General features: G+C 43.0%; 1 protein-coding gene across 2 annotated transcripts in view; it reads left to right on the forward strand.

Moving 5' to 3' along the window:
* The first annotated feature begins 3403 nt into the window (after positions 1-3403).
* The window catches only part of ATL2 (atlastin GTPase 2), a 36900-nt gene continuing 19712 nt past the window's right edge, over positions 3404-20591 (forward strand). The window contains exon 1 of one of the 2 annotated variants that reach the window (XM_069954258.1): positions 3404-3566. In XM_069954258.1, the coding sequence (XP_069810359.1) occupies positions 3485-3566 (82 nt within the window). In that variant the 5' untranslated portion in view covers positions 3404-3484. The remainder of the gene's footprint in view (positions 3567-20591) is intronic. The other variant, XM_069954256.1, reaches the window with a different exon arrangement.

Raw genomic sequence — 20591 nt, forward strand, 5'->3', positions numbered from 1 at the left:
CTTTTTGGGTTAAAGGGTACCAATCATGCTGGACATATAAGTTAACAATGTGAACGACGCTGCCAGGAAGGCTTGATTGTTGGCAAGATTCAACCCCCCCCCCCCCCAAGCATGACTATTTAGGACTTTTACAAAGTAATTTATCGGGACATATAAGTAACGTTCACAGCACTTACTTATATGTCCAAAGACAGTGCTGGGGGGCATATAGGGACGTATTTATATCTGTAATTATGTTTTTAGTGTGATTGGTTCCCTTTAACCCTTTGAGGAACAGGCCCAAAATGACCCAGTGGACCGCAAAATTTTGATCTTTGCGCTTTCGTTTTTCCCTCCTCCCCTTCTAAGAGCTCTAGCACTTTCAGTTTACTATCTACAAGGCCATGTAAGTGCTTGTTTTTTACAGGAATAGTTGTACTGTGTTGATAAGTCTAAATTTAGATGTTGACCCGTCTCTATGGAGAAGTCAAATACCCAGGATGGATGTTTTTTAAATATATCTAGAGCTGTAACCTGCAGTATTACCAACTCGTCACTTATAAATCACGGACACAGATACGACAATGTATCATGATTATAAGCCTGGATAAAATGGCCCAAGTTTTATTATGGTAATCACATTTTATAGACAGAATATGGGGCGGTACTACTCATTCATATGAAATATGTAACATCCAATACAGGCGGGTTCCAAGTCACAAGACACACACATGTCACACTCTGGTAGGCCAGTCCATAAATGGTCAGTAGCATCCTGTACTGCGCAGTCAAGGTAACACAATGTTTTATTATTCAAAAATTGTTTATAGATTACTGGCTCTCTTCTTCTTGGGTATTGTGACTATAAATGATAACTTTACAGGAGCTGTTCTCATTGACGTGCTTCCAGCATTCCTCTTCTTCATCCAGAACATCTCTCTGTCACCCTCTGATCATCTCCAGTCTCTTCAGAGGGCAGTATATATAGGTGTAGTCATATAGGTACGGTGCAAGTAGGTAAAATCCCAATACCTGGCCTTATCATGTGTAATGGCGTCTTTCATTTTACCATAACATGTATGATGGAATCCCAAAATTATTATTTATGCAGATATAAATAAGTGAAATTGTAAAAAAGAATGCAATATGGTAACGTTTGGGGGGTTCCTGTGTCTACGTAATGCACTATATGGTAAAAGCGACATGATACCATTACTCTATAGGTCAGTCCGAACACAACCATATGCAGGTTACACAGATTCTCTAATGTTATATATATTTATTTTATGAAATCCTTTTTTGTTGGCAATTATTTATTAATAAAATGGGCCTATTGTGACGCTTATAACGTTTTTATTTTTACACCTAAAGGGCTGTATGGGGCATCATTTTTTCCGCCATGATCTCGTTTTTATTAATTACATATTTGTGAAGATCGGACGTTTTGATCACTTTTTATTTTTTTTTATATATAATGTAACATAAAATCGGTAATCCGCGCACTTTTTTCACCGTTCGCAATGACACTTATTATATTTTAATAGATGGGACAATTACGCAGGCTACGGTATATTATATGTTTATTTATTTATTTTTATGTTTTATTTATATAATGGGAAAGGGGGGTGATTTCAACTTTTATTGGGGGAGGGGCTTTGGGGTAGTGTATTAGTGATTTTAACTTTTTTTTTTTTTTTTTTACACATTTTAAGTCCCTTTGGGGGACTTGTACATACATTAGATTCATTTTATACACTGATCATTGCTATTCTATAGGCATAGCATTGATCAGTGTTTTTGGCGCTCTGCTCATTGAGCCTGCCTGTGCAGGCTCAGTGAACAGATCGCCGATCGGACCGCACAGGGAGACCTCCGGCGGTCCGTTTAACGATCGAGACCCGGGTCCCGATCGGTAAGTGACAGGGGACTCCCCCTATCACTTACACTTAAACGCCGCAGCCACCCCACAGCGTTTAAGGATCGCGGCGTTAAAGGAGTTAATGGCACGCTGCAGCATGTCATTAACGGTGAGGTGCCGGCTGCTGATCGCAGCCGGCCCCCACCTGCTATGAAGCAGGTTCACAGCTCAGGACGTATTAGTACGTCCTTAGTCGTCTGGGCACAGAATTCCAAGACGTACCAGTACGTCCTAGGTCGTCTAGGGGTTAAAGTGTCACTGTCGTATTGTTTTTTTTTTGTTTGTTTTTTTTTGCAGAAATCAATAGTCCAGGCAATTTTAAGAAAATTTGTAATTGGGTTTATTAGCCAAATATGCCATTATCTGCATTCAAAAAAGCCTTTCCCCAGGTCCCCCAGCTCCCTCCTCTCTCTCTCATTCACTGCTCATTATCAGGAAATCTCGACTCTTTTACATCAGTCGAGCCCTGTGTAACCTATGGAGAGGGAAGGAGGGAGATTAGTCGCCAGCAGAGAGCAGAGAACAAATGATTACACTGCAGGACCTGTGTAACAGCCTGTATTCAGAGGTGAGTGCTGACTTCAGAGGAGATAGCCTGGTGATGCAGCTGTAAATTAACTCTTTGTTGTCCTGTTTTGGTGTCTCATCTCCCTCCACCCCTCCTCTCTCCATAGAAAACAATGAAGACAGGGGGGAAAGCTTCAAACTTCTTTTTCATGATAAAAATGCATTTTTTGGCTAATAAACCTAATTACAAAGTTTCTTACAATTGCTTGTACTATTGATTTCTGCAAAAAATAATAATAATTAAACGACAGTGACACTTTAAGCAGGTGAAAATTAATTTGACATAAGAGGAATTTATCAAATGTGTGCCAGGCGTATTTTAGGAAAAGGGCACAGATTTTTTGCTCGGTCTCCTGAACATTCGCCCTGATCACCTGACTACACTCGCTTCTTGGCATCTACGCCAGCTCCTGAACCGCTGCGGGTTTCTGTGTGTGCCATGCAGCAGCCTCAGGGTCCCTGGATTTACTAAAAGACATGCTCCTCTTAGTAAATCTGGTGTGGGTCACTGAGGCGGGGTCTTACAATAATAAATTCCCCCCAAATTCCCTCCTCAAGTCATCTATCATAGGATTTTGTTGTGTAATACAGCAGAGAAGGCGGCATTCAGCAGTTTGGCCTTTTCCTCACGGATCTGCTCTCTACATTGGGGCACATGATTCTTATGACCTGAGAACTGGATGTTCACCAGTGACAGCCCGTGTCCTTCAAAGGGCATCACGCTCCAGCGATAACACAGCGTGTAATACATTGCCGTCATCATACATGTCACACACTCATGCTCCACCACAGCCATGTGTCTACAGGTATGAGCAGAACCGCCTTAGAGACGCTAGGTGTACACTGTGCCGCGAGTGCGTCTATGGAAGCGAGCGACAGCCTGACAGGTCCTAGCTGCGGCGCATGCGCACACACAGAGAGGGCGTGGCCTCCGGAAAGCCAGGAGCACCTCTCACACTGCGGAGACTAGGCGTGACGTAGCCAGGGCGGGCGGGGCTAATTTCAAAACCAAGAGCCAAGATGGCGGAGAGAGGATCGCTGAGGAATCGGAATCGGCTTGATTCGAACGGACGTTGGGAAATGAATCACGTTGACGGGCCAGGTAATACGGGTGTCCTGGCGGAGGATGGCGGAGGATGGCGGAGGATGGCGGGGGGGCGGTGAGGGCTGTGAGCGGCGGACACTGACGGGAGACGGCAGCGGAGAACGGCGGAGCTGTGAGCGGGGGACACGGGACGGTGTGCGCCGCTCTGACGTTACTCGGCGTCCTTCGCGGGTGTGAAGGGGTTAAGGGAGCGCGTAGGTGCTGTGCGGGTCATGTGACGCGCGGCGGCGTATGTCTCTAATCAGTGCGGGAGCGCTAACGGGCCCCCCACGTGACCGGCGCCCTCCTCACCTGTCATGCATTCCCGTGTACCCTATATGGCGGCACAACAACAAGGCACACAGCCCTGGCCGCTCTACCATATGGCACAGTGCAGTGCCTACCATGCCCTCCTATAGCCGGTGCCCCTGGCACCACATCACTGCTGGGCATGGAGCTGACCCCCGCGGGGCACCGGAGCTCATGTGACAGACAGATATAGCAATGAGTTCAGCTCTCTGGGACTTGGTGTACTGAAGGAGAGGCCGGTATTCCTGGAAGTGTCTGGGCCATAAGCTGTGGGTGAGGTTGGCATGACCATAGTGCTGCTAGGCCAGGGCACAGTACCATTCTGCATCTAGCTAAGTCATGTCTGACACACTGGTTGCTAGGGATATTTTTACCTAACAACCACTATTTTCAGTGACGATAATAAGCAGCAAACTCCTTGCTGTACCTGATCATTGGACCGGACTTACCTGAGGGTAGTTGCCCACAACCAGCTATCTGTAGCACCCCCTTCCTAAAGGATGGGGCCCAGCAGTCATCAGAACCTGGCCTGCTCCAGCAGTGTACTCACCTCCCTGATCCCTCACTGCTGCCATTCTAGTCGTGTCTGACATGGGTCACCATGAGGCCACTGATTGGCTGATTGGGCACTTGTGTTGATTTCAAGACCAGGAAGTTCTGCACAGCAGGACTGGGCTTGGTTAGAGCAGTGGGGGATCAAGGCAGGTAAGTACAGTATATGTGTTTTTTTGTTTGTTTGTTTTTTTAACCCAAACTGGTCACATTTGTATAAAAACTGCTCAGATTGCTTTTAAGCTGGCCAGTCACTCAAAAGAGCTGATGGGCAAATTATTGTCCACCTGGTGGCTGTTCTTCTTGACTACCCAGTACATAGATGTGCTGCCAATCTGAGTATACATGTATGTTAATGGCTAGAATGGGATAAGCAGTTGTCAGTCACCCTGGGTGCTAAGGATTGTGCGTGTTGTAATCCAGTCCATGATAATATAGATGGGATATAAGAATGTAAAGTCAGCGCCATAGTTACTTACTGGCAGCTACATTAATAATAATAATCTATTATTATTATTTGTATTTGTGCCAACAGATCCCGCAGTGTTTTTATTTAATACACAGTAAAGAGGTTACAATTACATATGAATATGAAAATTACAAATACATTCAGCTAAATCTCTTTGACTCTTTGCTCCATTTTTTGCTGTGTGTTATTTGTGTGTTGCATCTTGTCTTATTACACTGGTATGAGGTGATATATCTGGCATAGCTGAGGTGGAGGTGGTCCTGTTTAGTCCTTGTCACCCTGCAGGAGGGCGGTGTGACAGCTGCTGCCCATGACCCGGGGTTGTCAGCGCTGGGTCACCATATGCTGCTGTCTGTAGGAGAGCAGTCATGGCAGAGGAATGAGGGAACACTTGTTTGCACTTTGTGTTGTGACGTTGGGCATGGACTGTAATGCAGGGAAGGTAACCAGGCGGCTTTCTCATGGGAAGTGCAGCTTCCAGCCTGTAGGAGAGTCGCTCTCACCAGGGGAAAGTCACACAGGCAAAGCTGTTCTCTGTATAGTTAGGAAATGAGTGCATGTAACATCCCATACTAGTATAATGGGGCACTACTGAGCCATCATCTGAACTTAGTTTCTTTACTTTTTAAAAAAAGACAAGATGTTTATTCTTGTAACCATCCCCCCCTATTTTATTTGTGTTGCTTCTTGGTTTTGTTTACATCATGTTAGGCCTATTATATTGAGGAATGGGTTGTTGTGGGGGGAGGGGGGCTTTATTTCGTTAAATATTTAGTAAACTACCAAACAAAGTTGCTTTTCAAGAAAGGGCTAGTATTCTCAAGTTGCAAATGTATTTCATATGCACAGAATAGAGGATAATAACCTAACTGGTGGTGGTCCAACCAATGATCGCCAGAACAGGGACAAACTGTCACCTAAATGAATGGTACACACCACATGTTCGTTCTCCATGGGTCTTCTGAATGCTCCAGCAACTTAGCTCATCACTGCTCAGAACACTCACCATGTGACTCCTGGTGGCCGGGGAAGCAGCCATAGGGCTGCTAGGGAACCATGCCTATGGCTGTATCCATGTTTTTCTTGGCATTCGACTTCTCCAGCCCCCAGGAGTCAGATGCCAAGCGTTCAGCTAGTCTGCTCATCACTACTGCTGAACACGGATAGTTTTCCTCCGTATTCGTGGTTGATGACCGTCCCAGTGGATCAGTTTTTCAGTTGTGGACAAGTTTGCAACTTGGAAATGCCCCTTTTTAAGATTTTTGAAGCCAAAGCCAGGCATGTATTTGAAAAGAGGAGAAATCTCAGTCTTTTCTTTTATGACCTGTTCTGTTTTTAGTCTGTTTCTGGCTTTGGCTTCAAAACTGCCAGATAAATCTCGGATAAAGGCACCCTTATTGATCTGTTCTGGTTATATGTTCGGTATGCTCTGATGGGGAAGGAACGTGTGAAATGGTTAGTGGGTTGAGGGTATGTTTACATGGTTTATTTTTCTGCAGGAAAGAAATACCCTGCATAAAATCTGAGTAACCTTGGATTTCCCTGCAGTGAGTTTTGACACATTGGAGTCTGGATCTATGTTTTTTTTCCATTGCCGATTTCTTAGCAGTACGACAATAAGTGATCTGTAACTTACTCGCAGTGCTTAAAATTCTCACAAAAAAATATATATACACTACAGTTCAGTATGCTACTCATTGCACACCCATGGCTCTATCTCTCTCTCCTGGTAAAGTTTGCACTTTGTGTCATCTGTGAGGGGCAGTGTAGGAAGAATAGGTGTGGTACAGAAGGGGGTTGCAGGTCGGGTAGAGGGGCATTTGTTCCCAGATGCAGCTGTCCTCTAGTCACGTCACATTTATGTTTACTCTCCTTTTTATTAGTTTTATAGACTAACAATAAACGTCAACAGTAGATGTCACTATCCCAATATATCTGTTGATCGAACATTGCCATTCATTACTTTGCTCTGTTTTCCAAGGAATCCAGTATAGTAGATTACATTTGGTCCAGTATACACTACGGATGTGCCATGGTTTTACATCGTAATCCTTTTTTTTTTTTTTTTTTTTTTTTTGAAGGTTTTCCCACATGTACCAGTGTTGTGAGTAGCAGTAAACAAGTCTAGCATTTAGTCTATCTAGGGTTTATCTCCTGCGTACAGCCCCTGTCCTCGTACCCTATCAGTCTGATCAGTACTGTCTTCCCTCTGACATCTTATTGCCAGGGTTTAGCCCTGGCTTCACTTTAGCATCAACATACCTTTGAGACAACCCCTTTTTGGTAGATGGACCACCCCTCTAAGCTAAAGTCATAGAGGCTCTGGCATACCCTGCGGTCATTGGAATGGGTGCCTTGTTATTGGCAGGGTGTAACACCTTGTAGATATGACAGAGGTAATCATGGATTTGCTGTAAGAATCTGTGTTGATCTCCTGGTGTCTCTAAGCTTTCCTGCACTTTGCAAAGTGTCTTCTTACAAAGGTCGGGTATTACATCAGCCCCACTAGTGTTTGTACACTGAGGGCCCATACACTTTACCAGGCACTTCTAGGAAGAGTACATTTTCTAGTTAAACAACAGAACAGGGCCTGCCTCCTCCCAGAGAAATTCCTTTATACTTATCCACAGGGAGAAGTGATGTCTGTAAGAAGCTGTCCATATTTACACATAGAGCAAATAGCGGCCCCTGTGCCAAGTCAGGGCAGCGGGGAATTGCTTCTTGCCCAGTAAGTATAGAAAAGCACAGATGGGTTCATGTGATCTGACTCCACAGCCATCCCAGAACACACACAGGTCAGGGTATGGATTGTTACATCATCCATAGGCCTCCGTGCATTGGTAGACTATAGGAAGTATGACATGCAGAGCTTTCCTGTTCCGTGTACAAAAGATGATGTATGGCAGAAAGGTAATAAAGGGTTAATAAGTCAGTGGGTTAAAGGCAGTGGCATCTTTCACTGACTTTTTGCTGAGTAAAATGTGTGTGTATGTATGTGTATATATACGCACATATATATTTATTTACTCTGCCCTGCAAAGTCAGTGAAAGACGACAACTTTTAACCCGCTGACTTATTAACCTTTTATTATTATCCCTTTATTACACTTTTTTTTTTTTATTCATTTGGAACATACATTGTGATTCTGGCTGTTGTTTGTGACATGCTGTAGCTGTGATTTAGATATTGCATGTCATCTACTTGCTGCCACATGTGATGCCAAGGGTTTGTCTCATGACAGACTATAACGGAGCTTCTCGGCCTGGGGTGCCTTGTAAGTTGTGGTTTGCCGGCTGTCTACAGTCATCATGTTAGTAAAATATGGACAGACTAAGGCCTCAGTCACACATCCATAGTTCTGTCTGCAATTCCGAACTGAACATAAGACCAGTACATTTCATTGGCATTCTTCACATGTCTGTACATGGACGTAATCCGTGCCGGAATTGTGGGTCTGCATTAGTGAACCGTGCCATAAAAAGACAGGTCCCATCTTCTATGCCATGTTCTGTGAATTGCAGAGCACTACGGATGCACATGCCGCAATTATGGATGTGTGACTGAGGCCTTAAGAGTTCCTTTAAAGTATTAGACAAACCTCAGTCACTCCATGTTTTCTCCATTCCTTTTAGTCTTGTCAGTACTCCGCTGCTGTTTCCCTAATCTCTGCTCTAGGGCAGGAAAAGAAAATTTCCTGTGCGGATTCCTATGAAAACACAGGCAGCGAATGATTTCCTCAGCAATGCGTTTAATAACTGGTGCTCAACATATCATAGGCAGCTTCATGTATTGTCCCTGGTCCTGTGGATGACCCTCTGAGCGGGTGCTGACCCTCACTGCCCATACTCACTGTTCCAGGTTATTTTTGCTCCTTTTCTATTTCTCATGCTCCTTCCTCTGCATCAGCTTCTATTCACAAGTGAAAGTGATAGTTACTGCAATTGTTTTGCATCTGCATTATGGAAATCTGGTTACTGTAATAATTCGGTCAAGAATCTGCATGTGTGAGCCTGGTCTGCTGGTGAGAAAGTGGAGAGGCTATTCCTGTTATTAGTCTTATGGTATTATAGTAGCAATGTAATACAGGGACACAGCACTCGCTACTGAACATGGCCTGTACACAACAACTCTGGGAATTGGTGAATGATTCACCTGGTGGTTACAGTAATACAGGTGGGAATCTGAAAATTACATATATTTCCTACCTAACTGATGGGACTGGCAGCTAATGTCCTGGAAGCTGCACAGACAAGCCCTGTAAGTACAGTTCTTTTGGTGTAATATATGATTCATGTGGGTTCACATGAGGTGTCTGCATTTGTACTGTAACATATACACTCCTTATATATACTTCCTTCTCCTTTTTATCAAACATCTTCCCTTTCCATATATGATGGCCAGATATAGTGCTGAATATAGCTGTGTTGTGCTGTTCCTTGGGGGCGTGGCCTTATACTGTGTCTGGTGCTGTCCTCTGATTTAAAATTTTCAGCATAGGGACCACCCCCCCAAACCGTTAATGCCCAGTTGGCACTTTAAGGTGTCTTCAAACGGACTGTAGTGCGAGTTCCACAGCGAAATCCGTTGCGATACTCTGTACTGTTAGCCTCGTCTTACTTATTGCTTATTTGCTTGTCAGCCCGGCAGATGCTGAGTTAAGTAAGCCGTGGCTACCTTCTTGCTGCTGAACTGGCAGCGTAAAATCCGCTGTGATACGATGTGTGAAGGCACCCTTAATCATAAATTTCTATTAAGAGTAACAGAGAAGCAGAAGAGCAGCGGGCTATAAGAAAAGATGCCATTAGAGAGCGCTAACTGCATCTTGTGCACTACATCAGTGCTCTCTATGAATATGAACTGTTCATTTTAGGTTATTAATGTATATTGCAAAAATTCTTAGCATGACCTAAGCTAACTAAAACTAAATGGTCAAAATATTTTATAGTTACGCTTTAATTTTCTATTCTTCTCTCTATATTATAAAAAAAATAATCTTAAAATTATTGCAGTTTTCATTCCCACCACTGGAGACTTCCGGTTCTGTCAGTGGTGATAAGACAAGGCTACTGTACAGCATTGCGGCGGCATGTGACACCAGTAGATAGCAGCTTACTGTGGAGACGCCTCTTTAAAGGTCACAGAGCGCGCTCAGTAATGTTTCACATTTATTTCAATGGGACAGGTCCTGTCTATCATCTTCTATGTCCATGAGTCTTGCTGTAAAGCATGTCACTAATTGCTGTTACAAACAGGTCAGGTAAGATGGCAGCCTCCATTACAATGTACAGAAAGGTGAAATAAAATAAATTACAGTCAGAAAATAGAAACAGATTAGGATAAAAGAACAAGTTTTAGTATCAGTAAAAGAATATAAATGATACATTACCTTTAAGGGCTATTCCTATATCATAGAGCTGTGGTGTATGACATCCCTTTATTAATATTGTGGGGGTCCCCTTCATTCTTCATGATCATTGGACCCCCGTCAAATGGTCATAAACAATGAAGCGGGTCAGCACTCAGGATCAGTGGCATTATAAGGTAATGGAATATCCTAGCCATGCGAATAGCACTTTAAGGATATGGCAGTAGCAGGGTATTCCAGTACTAAAGTTAAATAAAGCAGGTGGGGAATAGGAGACAGATGGCGACACTTAGATCAGATCACAGGCCCGGAGTATGCATTGCCCTGCTTATTCCACAAAGCATATGTAATATGTACAATCCCTTCATTTACAGTAATGCTGTAAAACCACTGCATGACTGAGCAGGTAATGTCAGGCACTATGGGGATGATTTTTTTTTTCTCGGTAGAATATACAGGCAGTCAGCTGGATTGGTGAGATGTTATAACACTGGTGCCACTGAATAATGGATGCCCTCTGTAGTGTAGAGAACTGCGTGAAGGAAGCCAATGTGTAAGTATATGTGCAGTGAGTATATTCATCTCTCCATAAAAAGAGTATGCTTTCTCTTCCTTAAGAATAGAGGCACATGGTGAGAGCAGTGCAGATGTGCCAGTGGGTGGGAATGTTCTCCTGACCTAGTTCTGCTCTGTCCCAGGAGATGTCACAGCTGATCCAGATACTAACCAATCGCTCTGCCTTCTATGGGAGAACTGGTACTGCCCCCAAACATCTGCCCAAGTTATTGCTGTAACCCTTTGTAGACTGTGTTAAGATAATGTGTGTGTATATATAGATATATGTACGATTCCTGTACAGCCAGGCAATCTGCCATTCATGTAGTCCTTAGTCTTGTGGAGGTACATATAACCTAAGAAACAACCCCTACAGCATCCGAATAAAATAATTTACATTGCAGTACGTCTAGTTTGATAACAAGAACAAGCTGATCAGACGCTCACATGATTCTATATGGCACCTTTCTGTGATGCCACTCATGAAAATAGAAATAAAGGTCTATTTATGTGGTGTGACGGGGAGGCTGGCATTGCTCCCGACAGTCAGCTGGCATCTCTCTATTCACAAGTCACTAGAAGTATTACAGCTACTCTCTAGGCATAGATGTCCAGTGTGGGCATGATTCCGCTATACCTGAAGGCCGCAGCATATGTCAGTAGCGGTATTTGGTGCACACAGTGTATTATTGTAAGATTTGTTCTTCATTGTCAGGAATGCCACATGTGCACCCGGCTGAAGGTTGTATTGTGCAATTGGTGCAGACTTGTGGACTTTGAGAGCTGGTGAACACACGGGACCTTGTGAGAATAATCGTGAGCGCTTTAATGTGGCCGAGGCTGTTATCTGGGTATCTCATGGAAATTGTGCAGCCCGGGGATCTACTGTGAGGAGTATATATAAGCTTACAGACATGGACGTGTGTTATGGCACAGTCTCCAGCATTTTATTGATGTTTATGCAGCTGACTTTACATAGGTCTAATACATCCGGTTGTTATTGTGTCTGAGTATCAGGAAAACATAGCTGCTTTCTTCCTACTACTCCTGCCCTCGGGTTGTGTGGTCTTAAAACTTGGTTCTGTTCTCTTCAGTGGAGTTAGTTGCAGCACCGTGCATAAACTGAGGTTCCAGTGTAGCATAGTACATTATACTATTCCACTCCATGGAGAAATGCTAAAGAAGAGCCTGTGGAGCCTCATTTAAGAGGCTTGAAACACAGGACTAGCCAGATATCCCTCTGGGAAGGGCTCATCCAAGGGTTGGCTCCTGTAGGGAAACAACCATATTAAGTGGTCCTATAAGTCAATGTAATGACAAGGGAAAAACCAAGGCTAGGTAACCATCCACATACAGCTGTTTCGGGGTGTTGTCCCCCATCAGTGTGGAGCAGGATTCTTTCTAGGTGGTGGCAATGCCTAGTAGAGCCATAAGAGAAACGGATCACTGATCTCAGGAAGACCAGCCAAACGATAACACTTCCGGCTGCCGGTTAAAGCGCTCAATGCAGTGAAATCACATGAATATGTGAAAGAAGAGCCTGTGGAGCCTCCATGGAGAAAAATACATATACTTTATTATATTATTCTTGAACTATACTTTAACATGCTAACCTATATGCGATTGATGCCACTGTATGGATAAAATATAACTCTGAATTAAAAGGTTAAAGTTTAGTAAGCACACAGTAATAGCCAAAAATAATACCCTTCCATAGGTCAGATGAGAAGATATTTTATAGGGTGCACGTGGAACATCCATAGCTTTCATCCACATCCATCTTTTTAAGGGTATGGGTCCACCATTGGCGATTGGAGGCATCTGGTGCTGTTTGGACAGCTGGAGAAGCAATAAATGATATTAGAATGCTTGGGGCAGCCAGTCCCTCCTGACAGAGCTCCCGCTCTTATAAGGGCGACTCCGCTACCCTCACCTAGTTAACCCTATACAATGGTAGCTGTGTCCCAATGGGTTTGCATCCTGTTAGGGGATTCTTCAGGGGATCCTACTGAAGTTTCAGCGCCATCAAAGTAAAGTATGTGTATAAGGGGCACGAATGGTGGGGAACGCAATGTTGCCCCTTATACATACTTTGCTTTTGTATGATATGATATCATCTATATGATATCTTATCAGTGACCAATTGGGTAAGAATTGATTTCTCACTATCTCTCCTCATTATTTTGGGCCATTACTATATCTTACTGATCTAATTAAAACTTATGTTTTCTGCATCTTGCTCTATACTTCTGTGAGTGGGACTCGGTATAGTGAGAGTATACTGTGGTATCTAGTTGGATTCATCCTAGTATGTGGCAGTTGTCACCACATCCGTGTTGAGCTTTTATTATGGCCTTATTATGACAAATCCATGAAACAGATGCTATAATAGCCCATGGGTGTCACACAGAGGCTGTCATCAGCCAGAAGCAATAATGAAATCCTTTTAATGCATTAAAGATAATGGCTAAAGCTGTGGTGGCCTAAAATTGTTGGAAATCTCACAGCCTCCATTTATCAGTGCGAAAGCTAATAGTCATCAGAACAGCATGTATGTATTGTTGACTATTATATACTGTATACATGTTTTTCAGCACGGGGCACATTAGTGGGATGACAGTCCCATCATAGTGCTCACCGTGTGTCTTCTCAGTCTGCTTGTACACATCAGACCATGCTATCTAGACTGCACATCCAGAGGTGTCCTTAATGTGACTATAATAGAGCGATTACCCCTCATAAGCGGACACTGACATCTGATAAGGTGCATAGAGATGGGCTGCCCAACAAATCGCTGAGCACCTCCACACTGGCAGGGATTGCTTTGGGCTTGTATCCAATGTAAATTCCTACTGTTCTTCATAGCTGGAATATCACAATTCCCTAAGACCGTAACTTGTGGACTAGAAGGTGAAGAAATTCTTCATAACCACAAAAAATGTCAGAAATGTGTAAGTAGCACAAACACCACCCATTACTGTGTATAGTAATAATAGTATAGCCTGGGCACAGCTTGTGGAGACAGGCCACAGAAGCATGCTGGTGGAGTGTCTGACACCTATTATATTTTACACTAATGGGGTAGTCCTTCTGTGTGGGTGGGTAGCCTCGCATGCGCGGCTGTTGTCATGTGACAATCTTGGTATAACAATAGCCATTGTCAACTATCAAGTTTTCTTTTTAATATTTAATTGCTTTTAGTCTTCTGTTATGTCATAAAGAAAATCCCCTTGTAGTAGGTACACACCAGGTACAGTATGTGGTTTGTTTTTGTCTTTCTTCCTTAGGCTCCTCTATTGGATAATGTCTTCACGCTATGTTTTTTTTTTGTTTTTTTTAATAGCATTATTCTGACCCTTTTATTCTATAGCAAATGCTATTATGAATTTGCACACCAGCTTGTTGGGACAAATAAAGCCTAAAAACTAGAAGAAAAAACTTCTTTTTTTTTTTTTGTGTGTGTAAGGTTATGACTAGAGCGAATTTACAGTAATAGTGAAACAAAGCGCTTTATTATCTCTGCAATCCACTCATCATCCGGCTGCCTTTTAACTGACTGCCATTCCCTGCTGCTCCTCCCCGGGTCTGGGAAAAGCTGCATCCAGTCCTGGGAAACTTCTTCCGGTTTCCCAGGACTGGCTCCAGCTTTTCCCAGCACCTGGGGCAGCCGGCTGATGAGCGAATTGCAGAGATAACAAAGCGATTTGTTACGTTATTATCGTAAATTCACTCATCTCTAGTTATGGCTGTAAAATTTTACTGAATACGAAGTACCAGCTGTTTTTTCGTTTTTTAGTTTAACAGAAATCCCAAAAAGCTAAAAATACAGACCCCAAAAATAGTGCATGTATCCTTATGGCCTTTCTACCTACAGTGGTAGTTGACCAAAATATGACAAACGATCAACTAACTAACATACATACCCTGCTCATCGGCTAGCTGTCCTGACAAATCATCAGCTGTTGGCTACACATCTCCCCATGTAATGTGGACTACACAGCCAACAGCTGAGAGCAGGAAAGGCTGCATTAACAATCTTTATGAGCCCCCCCCTTTTACCTATCAGGAAAATCCTAATAAGAAATCTGGATAGATTTCCTGACCCATAGGTTTGTATTGCACATGGACGTCCTTAAGGAAAATAAGACAGGTTCTGTAATGACCTATTTCTGGATTTCCTGAACAGATTCCCCCATTACGTCTATGGGAGCATCAGGAATTATTGATGCTTTCCTGACATGAATTCCTGCTGGTTTCCCGACCATAAATAGTTGTTATGGTCAGGAAATACTGATTATTTCCTAAAGGACTCCAGATCAGGATTTTTTTGACAGTAAAATTATTGCAGTAATTTAATTGAACATAGTAACATAGTAAACAAGGTTGAAAGAAGACAAGAGTCCATCAGGTTCAACCTAGGAGAATCCCACTGTGTCGATCCAGGAAGGCGAAAAACCCCCACGGGGCAGAAGACAACCGCCCCACCACATGGAGAAACTCCCCCCCCTCCCCCCCCCCCCCCCCCCCCGACTGCAATGGCAACCAGAACAATCCCCGGATCAACGTATCACCAGAAATCTAATGCCCATAACTTGTTATATTATATTGTTCAAGAAAAGTATCAAGTCCTCCCTTGAACTTATTTAATGAATCGGCCATGACAACCTCATGTGGCAGAGAGTTCCACAGTCTTACCACTCGCACAGTGAAGAATCCGCGTCGATGCTGATGATGAAATCTTCTTTCCTCTAGACGTAGAGGATGCCCCCTTGTCATTGTTACAGACCTAGGAGTAAAAAGACCACTACAAAGATCTCTGTACTGTCCATTCATATATTTGTACATTGTGATCAGATCGCCCCTAAGACGTCTTTTTTCTAGCGTAAATAACCCCAAGCTTGATAACCTGTCTTGGTACTGTAACCCACCCATTCCCTTAATGACCTTTGTTGCCCTCCTCTGCACCCGCTCCAGTTCACCTATGTCCTTCTTATATACCGGTGCCCAAAACTGTACACAGTATTCCATATGTGGTCTGACGAGTGATTTATAAAGAGGCAAAACTATGTTCTCATCTTTAGCATCTATACCTCTTTTGATGCACCCCATTATTTTATTAGCCTTGGCAGCTGCTGCCTGGCACTGATCACTAAAGTTGAGTTTACTGTCCACCAATACCCCCAGGTCCTTTTCGGAAGTACTTTTACCCAGTGTTTTATTATTTAGCACATAACTGTACTTATTATTTCTATGGCCCAAATGCATAACCTTACATTTATCCACATTAAACTTCATTTGCCATTTCTCCGCCCAAGCCTCTAGCTTCTCCAAATCCCTCTGTAATATGATATTATCCTCCTCTGTACTGATTACTTTACCCAGTTTAGTATCATCTGCAAAAATGGAGATTCTACTCTGTAGCCCCTCTACAAGATCATTAATAAAAATATTAAAAAGAAGTGGACCCAACACTGACCCCTGAGGTACCCCACTAGTAACTAAAACCCAATCTGAATATTTTCCATCAATGACCACCCTCTGTTTTCTATCACACAACCAGTTACTTACCCATTTGCATACGTTTTCCCCGAGTCCCAGCATCCTCATTTTGTAGACCAACCTTTCATGCGGCACAGTATCAAATGCCTTTGAAAAGTCCAGATACACAACATCCACAGCCTCCCCCAGGTCCAGTCTATAACTTACCTCTTCATAGAAGCCGATCAGATTAGTCTGACAGGACCGATCCCTCATAAATCCATGCTGGTGCTGCGTCATAAGATTATTTTCATTAAGATACTCTAGTATAGCATCTCTTACAAACCCCTCAATACTTTACCTACTATAGATGTTAGACTTACGGGCCTGTAGTTTCCAGGATCACTCCTTGACCCCTTCTTGAATATCGGTACCACATTAGCTATGCGCCAGTCCTGTGGAACAATCCCTGTCGTAATAGAATCTTTAAATATTAGGAATAACGGTCTGTCCAACACAGTATTTAATTCTTGCAAAACTCTAGGATGGATACCTTCTGGGCCCGGTGACTTATGGATTTTAATGTTTTTAAGGCGTTTCCCCACTTCTTGTTGTGTTAGGCAGGTGAGATTTATGGGAGGATTAACATTATCCCTAGTCATGTCGTCTGTTATGGGATTCTCCTCTGTGAATACAGTAGAGAAGAATGTATTTAGTAGATTGGCCTTTTCCTCTTCCCCCTCCACCATTACACCCAGATTATTTTTGAGGGGACCAACATTTTCGGTTTTAAGTCTTTTGTTATTTATATAGGTGAAGAACATTTTGGGATTTGTTTTACTTTCTGTGGCTATCCTTCTTTCTGTTGCTATTTTTGCTTCTTTTATTTGCGTTTTACACATTCTATTCTTCAGTCTATAGTTGCTCAATGCTTCCCCACTACCTTCTTGTTTTAGTTGTCTGAATGCTTGTTTCTTATCATTTATTGCACCCCTTACAGCTGAAGTTAACCACATTGGATTTCTCTTATTTCTACTACGTTTATTCCCATATGGTATGTGTAGTTCACACGATTTACCCAGGATGCTCTTAAATATGTCCCATTTCTCTTGTGTACTTTTATTTCTGAAGGCATTGTCCCAGTCTATGTTCCCAAGGTCCTCTCTTAGTTTTTGGAAATTAGCCTTCCTGAAATTTAATGTTAAGTTGCGTTACTGCAATGAATGCCAACATGTATGTGAACATACCCTAAGGAAGGATCTGTAAACAAGTCAGACATAAAAAAGAAACACAAACAAGAATAAACTGTACAAAAGATCACAAAATAAAAAGTTTTAAAAAAGGCAATCAAAAACACTTTAGATACGAGAGCTAAAATGTAACACCAGTGGTGAGTTCTTGTAGGGTGACATTCTGGGGAGTTCTGATCTGGACTTAGGTTATGGAGTCCAAATAGGTGGAAGGATGATATGTGAGCTGTAGAATAAAAGCCTAGAAGTGATCTGCAATAATCAGCTGGTGTGTTACTTTGCACTGTTACCTCCATACACATAAACATCCATACCTTTCACACAGGGCTGTGGAGTCGGTAAGCCGCAGCTCCGACTCCTGCTCCTTCATAAATGGCCGGTCATATACCAGGGGAGCTATTTATCACACTGGCTCAGCAGCTTCTCCCTAATGTCCTACATGATCCTGGGGCGACTTCTGAATAGATAAAGGAATACTGTATATAAAGCAGATTCTCCTGTGTGTGCAGTGGATGCAGCCAGTCTCCAGCCTCCATGTCCTGAACTACTCAGAACTAGACTAGATGGAGCAGGTGGTCTTTTCCGGCTGAAAATCTTCTATGTTTCTAACTAAATATTCACCATACACAGAAACACTGCTAACAATGCCAGATACCTGTAATATAGAGGTCAGCCATAGTGATATACAGAGGGGTCACACATAGTGATATAGAGGTCACACAGTGCCCCCACAGTGATATAGAAGGTCACTGTGGGGGCACGCAATAGAACACACACACAGCTTGCTGCAGCCATAGCGCACACACACACACACACACACACACACACACACACACTCACTCGGCTTGCTGCGGCCATAGCACACATACACACACACAGCCTGCTGCAGCCATAGCGCGCACGCGCACACACACACACACACACACACACACACACACACACACACACACACACACCTGCAGCCATAGAACACTGAAGAAAAACACACAATCTTCTCCTAGAGAGAAAACACCACACTGAGGACAGAGGTTACTTATGTCTACACTACTTATGTCTTCTCCTCCTCCTCTATATTACACAGGATATCTTCATATTATACTACTGCTGAAATACAATCATCCAGCATCCAGGAAGAGAACAGCACAGATCTCCCCCCACACAATGGACTCTTCCAGCTCAGAAACAAACTGCCAAATAGTGACCGACAACTTTTCCTCGACCCCCCCTTATGTAATAGGGCCAGTGTCCTATTAGAATGTTGCTCATAATATATATTCATGAGCAAAACTTGTAAAATTCATATCAAAATTAAATTCTACTTTTTTTTTAAAGATTTTTTTTTAAGTCTGACTCGGTACATTTTTTTCCTTATGCTAATGTATTTGTATGGTGGTTGTACACCCAGCGCCCTCTGAACAAGGCGTATGATTGAGTGAATGTTACCAATTACAGATTGTAGCTATAGCTGATAATGTTATAGCCATTACTCTGCACACCCCCCTGCAATTGTATGAATCATTTCTCAGGTAAGCCCTTCATGAGTGTATACTGGTATGATTGCTGCCTTATAGGAAATGGTTGGAGCAGTCATCAGATCCCAGCACTGTCTGTAGCATATGGCTGTATGGGTAGGTACTATCTATATTACATGCAGTCAGATGTCTTCTGTAATCTTCCAGCTCCATTTTCTGTGCATGGCGGCACCATGGCCGTGCAATACATCAGACCCTTACCAATCGAATATAGATGGCTTGTCCTGAGGATGAAAATATCCTGGAAATTCCATTTTAATATTTATGTATGGGAAATACATGGCGGATTACTTCATTGTGTCTACTTGGCAGTATATGGGGAGGAAGTGGTCAAACCTGCTGATCATACAGAATATATTGCTATAGAAGAACTTTTCATTTTTACCTGCTATTTCTCAAAAGAAACCGCCTTTATGGAGCTATGGACCACAATGGGTATGAGAAGTGTATACTGTAGATGTAGCGTATCCTATGCCCCTTTCATGCACACTCCCAGCTACTATTACCCACAGGAGTCAAATAGTGTGTCGGCCTTTGACAGAAATAGGACAAAGTAGGAAGAAAACTGCATTGTTGCATTGTGTTTATTCAACCAATTAGTGATGAGTGATTTCCCTGTTATATTGAGTGGAGTATGTATACTGTGTGTATGAGTACAGGGATGTGTGTGTCTCCCATCTATAGACCTCAGATTAATCACCACCTATCCATTGTGCTCCATAGGGAGATGAGACGCTCCGAGCCAATACATAACTACTGCCACATGAACAGTGTTATATTAAACCGAGCAGCCATTATAGCTCTGCTCTTCTGCTGCTCATTGATAGCTATTAGGGACCAGTGGATCCCGAGTCGTCATGCACATAGCTGTACCATAGAGCTGTGTTATACCCATTTGTTATATGGAGGCAAGTGTGCGATGTACAGGAGACCTGAGTTACAGCACCTATTCCCAGGATATTGGGGGAGTGAGTGTTACATTGAGGGGTTCTGACAGCCGGGATCCCCAATGATCAAGTCTAGAGTGAAGCAGTGAGTTGCACATGTGCGCCCCCCCCCCCCCCCTCCATTTACTGCTGGTGTATCTGCCGCACATAGTTCTGTATCCACTTAGAGTCGTGACATATTCCTAGGATCAGCACTGTTAATTTTTTAACACTTAGCCAGATTTACAGTTCACAAGTGGTAGAAATGTATTTTTTTTACCCAAATTTCACCCTGTGCGCTGGATACTATGGATAAGGTTGTATAGGTTAAGGTTGTAAAGCCTCAGCTCTCCAGGCATGATGGGAATTGTAGTTTTAGAGAGCAGTGAGTTCCCACCTGTGCTGTAGGGATTTGGGGGCAATAAAGTATTCAACCTGATGTCAATGGTTTTCTATAGGATTGTTTGCATTGTGGTAACTCCTGCTGTATGTGTATTTGCATCCTTGTCCATTCCCTGACTCTGCTGACAACTCATTGGTTCTTTATAGCTATAAAACAGGAAAAACCCTCCAATAATACAAATGTGTTTATTAGAGAAGGCAATA

The sequence above is a fragment of the Dendropsophus ebraccatus genome, chromosome 15 (assembly GCF_027789765.1).
Source record: "Dendropsophus ebraccatus isolate aDenEbr1 chromosome 15, aDenEbr1.pat, whole genome shotgun sequence".
In the NCBI taxonomy this organism is placed as follows: Eukaryota; Metazoa; Chordata; class Amphibia; order Anura; family Hylidae; genus Dendropsophus; species Dendropsophus ebraccatus.